The sequence below is a fragment of the Pygocentrus nattereri genome, chromosome 13, assembly GCF_015220715.1.
Source record: "Pygocentrus nattereri isolate fPygNat1 chromosome 13, fPygNat1.pri, whole genome shotgun sequence".
Classification (NCBI taxonomy): Eukaryota; Metazoa; Chordata; class Actinopteri; order Characiformes; family Serrasalmidae; genus Pygocentrus; species Pygocentrus nattereri.
In genome coordinates this window covers 22,007,617-22,018,047 of record NC_051223.1, presented here as the reverse complement: position 1 = coordinate 22,018,047, position 10,431 = coordinate 22,007,617, and the positions used below count along the sequence as shown (strand labels likewise).

Below are 10,431 nucleotides of genomic sequence, written 5' to 3'. Positions count from 1 at the left end.
CTCATATGTATGAGGTAGCCTTCAAATAACATGTTAACAAACATTAATCTCTCATCATTACTCATTTAAAGGAGAATTTCACTGATTTTCAAACATTTCTATGTTATTGAATGGATAAGATGTAAACAAAGTCATTCAGGTTAGTCTGATGTGAAATGCTCTGTTCTTTTTTTCAGATTTGCAACTATTTTAGCGTTATTAACATTACTTAAATGTAGGTTCACTGGTTGTTTTGAAGAGTGAATAAAAGGGCAATGTTTGTGTTGCAGACATTGCTACCCTTGGTTTCAATCACCACCATTATAATGCAACAGGAGTCAGTAAGTATTTCTATGATTAACCATTTCACATCAAACCGCTCTGACTTTTTGAAGAAGTTATTCCCCATTCAGGGTTGGTCCTAAAAATAAAAATGACAAATAAAACTGTCAGAGAAATATGGTAAGTTTTTTATATTAGAGAGAAATAATACAGTCTTCAGTGTCACTAAAATCAATTTCATATTCACTGAAAGAGGGAGAACACATCAATACAGTAACCATCAACATGAAATAAATACAGATAACAATCCTCATTAGTACACTGTGTGTGCGCTATAACAAATGATTATGCCGTACATCATTAGTAAAGCTATGAGTGGCCATAGGTTTAAAAGGGGTCCTGCTGGTTTGCCTGAACACACACGAGAACTTTATTGACCTTAGACGAACAGCGTGAGAAGCTACTAATCCTGGATGAAGCGCAACTGAGAGAGGCGTGTGTGTGTCTGCTGCTAAAGGCATTGACCTTTGGGCTGTGTGTAGTGTGTGATTCTGCACTGTGTGCTAAGTGCTACTGCACTGGGGGCCTGACCAAGGCCCTTTTTGCACACGTCACACACCCAGGAGAGGGTAGAGGCTAGCTGGGATTATACAGATACACATGCATGTGCACATACACACATATACAGAGATGGAATTTGAACAAGAATCATGAATTAAAGATAAAAAATATATATAATAAAACAGCAGGTCAAAATAAAGAAAGACTTGGTGTTATTTCTTCCACCTCGGTCTTGTTGTTCAGACACCTGCAAATGGTCATTTTATAGGGAGATGCCATGCAAAAAGGCTGGAAGATGAGTCCTAGCAGTATAAACATAAATGGGGTAGAGAGCAGACTCAGGTTTAGCTCTGCTCTGGAAGAGAGAGAGCAGAGGAGATCACCTGTCACTGCCCACCAGGAATGATTCATGTGAACAATTTGTCCTAATTACTCCAGCCCGCTTTTGTCGCTATTAATCACACACGCACGCACACACACAGGACCAGTCAGTGGAGATCAGTGCCCTCGCAGATTGAAATAGATGGCCAGGACAATGGTGAGGAGGATGATTGCGCCCAGGATGAAGACCAGGATCCGATTCTGAATAATCCTGCATACACACACACAGAGACATAGAGAGAACGTGTTAATTCAAACAGAACTATTCTTCATTTAAACATCTTCACAGCTGACATGCAATGTGAGCAGCACAATTAAGTCTGTGATTATGATAAACCATTAGATCTCCATATATTAAAGTCATGACTATTTATCTTTTTTAAAAAAATAGCTTTTTTAATCAAATAGCTCTCTTGCAGGAAAACACCCCCACACACTTCGATTTGTGCATAAACCACACAACGGTAAGCTTAAATCTATCACTAAACTTGCCCTGGCCCTATTCACAAAAAAAAAAAACTAACTCAAAACAAACTAACAAATAAACACAACACCTATCCTTGTGACCTGCCCAATAACCCACCAAATGCGCCATTTCTTGCTAAAAGCAATATAAGTGGTTGCTTTTGGCCATAAGTACTGGCCCTATGAGAATGTACATGTATTTTTTTTGGCAGAAAAATCTCTCATGAAGACGTCATTACTTGCCTCCTAAAAACAAAAAAAGCACAAATGTGCCATATATCACAAACACACATGCATTGTATTGCTACAGTTACTACATTTATTAATGAATTTATTAACATAAATATGTTACAAAACTGATGCTGATACATACACATTTATTAAATGTAGAAGCTACTAGATCCATCTGGATAAACATTGCAGAAACATTTTGTGAGACTGAAATGCAGAATAAACTGTAGACATTTTAACACAGTAGCCCAGCATCATCTTAACACTTTGCTCTTCTTGAGTATAATAAATACATAATCAAATATCAGTCTAAAACACTGGTCAAATCTAAACATCTGTCCAACACTGACAGCATTTCAATCAATTTTAAATCAATTCCTCAACTACTCAGGAATGGCCCTGACCCCACAAGTTTGACACAACATTTCCTCACTTAACCATTTAAAATGTATTTTAGTAAAATGGAAAAAAGTGGCTCACAGCTAAAAACTGTGAATTACTGATTAAAATCTCCATAAAACTTCATTTCAGATTTCCTGTTGTCATCTAGTCCAACTTTAAAAAAGACAGATAAAACTAGCGACTGAGAAAGGGGAAGACAAACGGGTGGGACCCCTGGGTGGGTCTCTAGTGGTGGCTTGTGCCCCCGTCACTCCTGATAAATGACAGAATTATCCCATGTGCTGACATGTGGAGAGAGCAGGGCCAGTGTCCACTGCACCAAACAGGAGATGAATAACCCCCACCCTCCCCATTCATCACCACTGCAGCCGAGCAGCACCTTGTCCTAACACCCCACCCCACCCCCCCACCCCCCAACACACACACACACACACACACACACACACACACACACCCTGCAGAGAGACCAGGGTGAACGTTATGTTAAGAAGGCTGCGGGTGCCCAATGCTGGAATGAATATCCAGATATCCAATATGTAAAATGTATCTAAAGGTTTTGGCCTCAAAAATATATTAAAAAAATATACATTTATGTTGTAGAGTTACATGCAGGACATTTTAAGGCAAATAGTACCAGAGGAAATGCTGATTTCTTTTATGTTGCACTATTTCAATCATCGACTTTGCTAACACTGGAATTCCCCGTTAAGATCAATAAAATGTAATAACTTATATTGATCACAAACATGTAAAAGTGAAGTTGAGCGTTTCATTCGTCCATCAGGGCTGAAACAGAAGCACAAGTACATTATCGTTCCAAAGTTTGAAATCAGTGTTTTCAATAGCATAAAACTAATTTGGTTACAGAGAAGTGTATAAAATGATGAGTATTTGAAAGGAGCAAACAATTCAAAGGAATCCTTAAATTAGCTATTAACATTCAGAGATGTTAGATGTGTCCAGAATGATGAATGGCATTGAATTTTAACCTTTAAAACTGCACTTCTGCAACTGCATTTGGTAACAGCATCCAGTTTTCAAAAAGTTAGGAGTTATATTATATACAGTGAATTTCCAATTACAAAAAACAGCAAGGGCTGTATTTCTTGTAAGGGTATTTTAATAGGTATTGCTGGATTCTGGTAAGAAGTTTTTCTTGTTTTTCACCATACTTTTTTTTGCCTCTATGTGTTATAACATTAGTCTAATGCTACAAATTAGGTTTGAATGTATGAAACATGTGTATGGTGATGTGTTAAAATATACCTGTTCAGCCTGTACTGCTACAGTAAAATGACCAATACTTAATCCCAAACAATCCACTTAGAAATAACAGTGTTTTATCAAGGTTGCCAATACCCATATCCTACATGTTTCTAGTGTTTTATTTTTGAGGTCCACTGACAACATTTGTGAGGTTAAAATGACCATAATTCTGTTTTACATGAACATTTCTTACCTCTCTTTAGTCCTTAGAAAAAAACAGGCAGATTTTATTACTGTGTTTTTAAATCTTATATAAGATAAATGAGCTCTGTTCTGATTGGCTGCCCTGTATTGTACCTCATTCAAAAAGAGGTCCAGGCTAAAACACTCCTAATAACTTCAGTGTGAATGGGTGGAGCTAAACTGCTGTAGGCTAAATAGGTGGATGTACACAAATGAGTTGGTCCTTGCGACATTGCAGAAACAATTAATTAAAAACAGGCTGTTTTTACAGCTTAGTTTCTATATATGGACTGTATGGCGTTGGGAGTGGACAGTACATTTTGAAACTGTTTACAATGTTTACAAATTACTTAAAAATCCTGCATTTAAAAATAATGTAGTTTTCCATGATAGAGGCCTTTTGAAATCAGACAATTCTATCACACACACAATGTCTATCAGTTGGCCTCTACTGGGATAGACATGATGCACATAGCCTTGATTTCCAACTGATGAAGCTACCTATGCTGAGCTGCGCTTCTCTTATGCTCAAAGATGAGCATGTTCTCTGGTGAATAATAAGTAATGAAATAGCAATCACACTTAACTTTACACCTGTAATGGATCTCAAATCTAGTCAAGACTACTATCCACATCACTGTTGTTACCACTAAAGATTTTATGACTGCCAAAATATGTTGCCCATGAGTGAGCCACAACTATAATACATAAGAGTATATAAGAAAGTTTAGGCTAATAGAGTGGAAGGTTGATTGGGTATGCATTGACTTTAAGTGAGAGCTCTGAACAGTGTTTATAGGCTTTCTCTCATTTGTTGCCAGGACTGCATAATTCCAAGCATGTACATAGCAGAGGACATTAATCAAATCAAATAATTACACTTGTTTAGCAAGGCCAGTTCTCCCCCATGTCTCTTTAACAAACATTCATTATTTACAGACACTTAAACACATGCACACGCGCACACGTACGCACACACACACACCCTGCAGAGAGACCAGGGTGAACGTTATGTTAAGAAGGCTGCGGGTGCCCAATGCTGGAATGAATATCCAGATATCCAATATGTAAAATGTATCTAAATGTTTTGGCCTCAAAAATATATTAAAAAAATATACATTTATGTTGTAGAGTTACATGCAGGACATTTTAAGGCAAATAGTACCAGAGGAAATGCTGATTTCTTTTATGTTGCACTATTTCAATCATCGACTTTGTTAACACTGGAATTCCCCGTTAAGATCAATAAAATGTAATAACTTATATTGATCACAAACATGTAAAAGTGAAGTTGAGCGTTTCATTCGTCCATCAGGGCTGAAACAGAAGCACATTATCGCTCCAAAGTTTGAAATCAGTGTTTTCAATAGCATAAAACTAATTTGGTTACAGAGAAGTGTATAAAATGATGAGTATTTGAAAGGAGCAAACAATTCAAAGGAATCCTTAAATTAGCTATTAACATTCAGAGATGTTAGATGTGTCCAGAATGATGAATGGCATTGAATTTTAACCTTTAAAACTGATGTATGAAATTCATATTCAGAATGCCTTAAATTTCAGAAGTGGCGATCAAATCTCAATGCCGATAACTTCACAGAAAATGATCATAAATAGATCATTATAGTATCAATTGTATCATTAAATAATTTTTGTTTCCAAAATAATACTTTTATTATAAATACTTACAAATAAATACTTTTGATGTCTAAATTAAAACATCATTGTGGAAGTTACTGTATAAAATAATAAGTAATTATTAATATAATGAGCGAGTTCAAACTTTTGAGATGTAGTGTGCAGAGCACTGGACCGCTTGGGCCACACAGCATCATAGTGCAAACGAGAGGCGCATGTTTTTTTTCTCCCCTACACGTCGCTGTTTCAGTGGTAGTTGAAGCTAGGCGTTTGAACTGTAGGGGCTGCCAACAGTAATGTAGATGAATCTGGTTTTGGTGGGGTTTGTGTGACAGGGCACTGAAAGGGGGGGAGGAGAGGCCCCAGGCGCTTGGGGGCCACTCATCACTCACTCTATCCACGTTTCCCTCTCTTTAACTGTTTAACATCCCAGCCTGCGCAGCGTACAGCACAGTCACACTTAAGTTTGGTGGAGAGCTTGGTTATTTAAGGAGAGCAGAAGAGCACTTCGGTTTCACACACACACTCTATCCATAATGACCCTGTGTCGGTGGCTTTCAATGCTGTCACTACAGAGTGGACGTGGCTATCCACATGTGAACAGCACAGGGTTGCTCTAGGCTCGGTCCTCCAGTGCAAAGCAACAGTGACTGCATGAGCAGAGGTTTAAAAATGCACTGATGCACTGTAATGGATTGATCTAAAAGCCGCTATTCAACTGCATTCATTTAAAACAACTATAATATAATCAAATTTGAAGCATGGAGAAAATCCCTCCCAAAAATGCATAGTGCATTGCTGTTGACTGTATTTGATACTATATAAATAGGTCCACCAATCATGTTTGTGTATTCAGATTCACTACAACTTATATTTATTTGAAAAGAAAATAATGCAAATTGTGGTGAATTTTGAGGTTATTATGCACAGGATCATTTTCCCAAAGAATCAGAATTGTTGTAGTGAAATTTAAATATGGAATAGTGTTAATTTTTTTCAATATTGATACCAATACAGACGCCTTAACCTGAATATCAACTTCTGAACAATACTTTTTTCCATTACTTTCTTTTTGACTACAAACTGAAAGTGGGTGTAATTTAATAAAAAATGAGTGAGGTGAGGAAAGTGACCACAATGGTCTGACTGACCGCGAAGAACTGCAGACAAATCGTCCATATACGGAATGTAATGTAGACAGCAAATCAGTTGTCTAGACATTACAATGAGCATGCTCAGTGGCTCATGGACACCAAGGCGGACTAATTGGAAGTACTAAAGTAATTCAGTCGGTACCATAAAAACACAGAATTTCGATACCCGGCCTAAGTGAATAAAATTCTAAAGAATCACAATTTAATCAACTGAAACGCTTCCTAAAGAATTGTAACTTAACAGAATTGCTATGAGGTCAGTGATTCACATCGCCTGCAGCAGGTGAGAGAGATAGAGGTAGATGGTGGGGTGGAGAAGCTGGAAGGGCCTGGTTGTGTCTAGAGTCTGATGGAGGCTCTATCCTGTGCTGAGCCATGGCCAGAAAAGAACAGAGCAAAAGCAGAAGCCATCAAACCGCATCCATCCTCTCCGTCTGACACATGACAGGGGGTTTGGGGGGGGGGAACTGCTCGCGCTGTCACAGCTCACAGCTCAGGGAGATCCTTACACACTTCTCATACACATACCAGCACACATGAGCATACACATGCACACACACATACTTTCACTGAGCATGAGGAGGTACGTTATACATCCTACATGAAGCCAGGCACAGTGAACCGCAATGGCAGACAAGTGTGTCAGTGCCGCTCTCGCCAAAATAACTCCTTCCAAAAGCAGCAGCCAAAATTATACTGAGTCAATGGGTTAAGAACATTGCCCTAACCTTAAAAAGAGAGAGAGAAAGAGAGAGAGAGAGATAGAGAGACAGCAGGAAAAGTCCGTTTATCAGGGGAGGAGGTGCAGGAGAGCTTCCTTGGAGACAGATGAAAATAATGAGGACTTTTCTGTCAGGAAAGATTTACAAAATCGTACTCGTGTTATTAAAATTTAAAATCCCCCCCCTCCCTCCTCTCTCCCAGTGTTTCTCTCTCGCTCTCTCTTTCTCTCAGTTCTGCTTATTAGCAGCTTTAATGAGGACAGCGATACACCTCTACAGTGCAGGAGGGGGGCTCCCCCAAGCCAACACCATTCATTCACCAATAATACCCCTGTCCCCCCCAAACCCCCCACCACCAACACCAAGCCTACTGGGCACAAACTATATACCTACTGCTCTGAACATGCACACATATATACCTACTGCTCTGAAAAGGGCCATGAACAGTTTTTTGTTCTTCTGGTCTAGGCCAATAAAACAAAAATCAATCGCTGTCTGACCTGCTCTGTATTTTCCTCAAGCCAGGGACTCCACAGCTCTGGAGCAAAGGGGAAAGACAGAAGAGGGGGAGGAGAGAAAGAGGGAGAGAACAGCGTCGGCACGATCAATGTGTTCACTAATGGTCTGACTGATGGACATCGTGCTCTGTGTGTGCTGTAAAAAGTTGGGGGGCCGGAACTGCTCCTGTGTTTGAGCGTGTGATCACAAACTAACAAAGATAAATGTTTTATCAGGCTCTCTCTCTAACACTCTCTACACACGGCCGTGTCAAAGCAGCCGCACACACACACTTGCACTGAGCTCACAAGTGCCTTACACACTGAAACAACACAAGAAGAAACAGTTCGCTTTGAACATCTTAGTGTGGGTTTACATCTGGAAGAAAGCAGAAGATACATTATTGTCTTTTAGTTCTGGTTTGCTCACTGTTCACACTTACATATGTGACACTGAAACAAATCAAGTCATCAGGTCATATTTGGAATAATATTCAAAGAACTCCGCCTTTCCTTGAAAAGAAATTTAGAGATTTAGGATTAAAGAGGAGATCATCTTGCTGTATAAACACTACACAGCGTGAGAACAGCACATTATACAAAGTTTATCCCGACTAAAAAAGTTTGGAACATCGGGTTCTTAAGAAAAATTTTCTTCTTAAAACTTAATATAAAACTTAAAAGTTTATATGATGATTCTGACATTCACCAATGTTTTCTATTTGGGATTAATTTTTAGGTAAGAACAGAATCTACACACACTCAAGAGCACAGATGTGCAAACAATTCTGCATCTTAAAAACAAATTTAAGAAAAAACTTAGGAAGATATTGGTGAATGAGGCCCTATTGTTCTAAAGCATTGCTTAATGAATACATTTCATTTTGGACAGATGATTACCTTATTGTCATTATTTTAGATTTTATTTTTTATTTTTAGTCCATGATCTGGTGACCGTTTTCACTGTCCTTACAGTGTAATATAACCAAAGCTATCACTAGAAACATCAGTGTTTTTCTACACTTTCAGTGATGATGGGCCAGTTTGGGTCATTATAGATTTAATATTTTTGAGCTCAATCTCTGATGTGGTTTGGGTGGGGAGATCATGTCGTTGGTCGGATTCGGATTCGAAATGCGATGCTGTGTGTCGGGTTGGGTTGGGCTCAGACAGAAAGTTAGATTAAACCCAAACACACAGAAACACACAGACAAACCCAGACACACACAGTTATGTATACACACATACACATCCCAAAGACTGCCAGGGGTAACGTTTAAAAAAAAAAGTGCCCTTTAATTGCATGTTATTTACTTAAAAGCACTTGACACCATGTAATTCCCTAAAGAGAAACAGTGCTTATGCCCTTCAGAGCATACTTTACCACATGCACACACACACACACACACACACACACACACACACACACACACACACACACACACACACACACACACACACACACACACACACACACTCTCGCTCTCTCTCTCTCTGCCCAACATTTTCCATAGCTGTGTTTTAAAGAGCTGAAGTGTATAACAGGCCAGTTAAATAGGGTTTATTAGTTTGATTATGGGGCAGCTGAGTTGGCCTTAGACACAACTCTTATCATAACGGTAGCACTCTGGGGGCTGAGTGACATGGATCTAATGCTAATCAAAGAGTTACTGCTCCTTATATATGACACACAAAAAGATGAATTAACCCCTTAAACCCTGAGGGCCTGTGGGCTTCACTTCAGCCCAGCACTCTCATAACGGCATTTTACTTTTATAGCAGTTACTAGGTGTGGGCAGAAAAATGATGAGATTGTGATAATTTACATCACAGTACATTTACATACCTTGCTAAGTATGTATAGTATGTATAGTAACAAGTAGCCAATTGGATTGCTGCTCATGACATCATCTTATAATACTAATTAAGGTATTTTTGCCAATTGTTCGATTTCTTTCCCTCCTGGTACTTCTTTAGTTCATTTCTTTGTAAAATGGGGGGTCTTGGACTGATAACACTAATGTACCTATGTAACCCTGTCTAAAACTTAGCTGGTGAATTTTGTCTCTTAACTAGTTCACAAAACTCAAAAAGAAAGTAGCTGATATTGATCCCAATCTGATATTTTTCCTTTAAAATTAACTATTTTTAACCAAAACACTTAAGATGGGCATCTAGAAGTGGGCTGACATTTTGGACAAACACTGTGACCCCAGCAGAAGAAATATATGGCTAACATCACCTTCACACAGCATGTGCTATTTTTGATGATACTGGCTTGACACTTGGTATAGGATCGGCACTACTCTACACAATATACACTGCTCAAAAAAATAAAGGAAACACTCAAATAACACATCCTAGATCTGAATGAATGAAATATTCTCATTGAATACTTTGTTCTGTTGTGCTGACAACAAAATCACACAAAAATCATCAATGGAAATCAAATTTATTAACCAATGGAGGCCTGGATTTGGAGTCACACACAAAATTAAGTGGAAAAACACACTACAGGCTGATCCAACTTTGATGTAATGTCCTTGAAACAAGTCAAAATGACGCTCAGTATTGTGTGTGGCCTCCATGTGCCTGTATGACCTCCCTACAACACCTGGGTATGCTCCTGATGAGGTGGCGGATGGTCTCCTGAGGGATCTCCTCCCAGAC

General features: G+C 38.7%; 1 protein-coding gene across 4 annotated transcripts in view; it reads right to left on the bottom strand.

The window, feature by feature from the left end:
* Positions 1-431: 431 nt before the first annotated feature.
* The window catches only part of vti1a (vesicle transport through interaction with t-SNAREs 1A), a 160,590-nt gene continuing 150,590 nt past the window's right edge, over positions 432-10,431 (bottom strand). For all 4 annotated transcript variants that reach the window (XM_017696042.2, XM_017696040.2, XM_037544009.1 and 1 more), the window contains one exon: positions 432-1,414. Coding sequence is in view for 2 of the 4 variants with exons in the window: in XM_017696040.2 (XP_017551529.1) it covers positions 1,321-1,414 (94 nt within the window). In the remaining 2 variants the exon portion in view is untranslated. The remainder of the gene's footprint in view (positions 1,415-10,431) is intronic.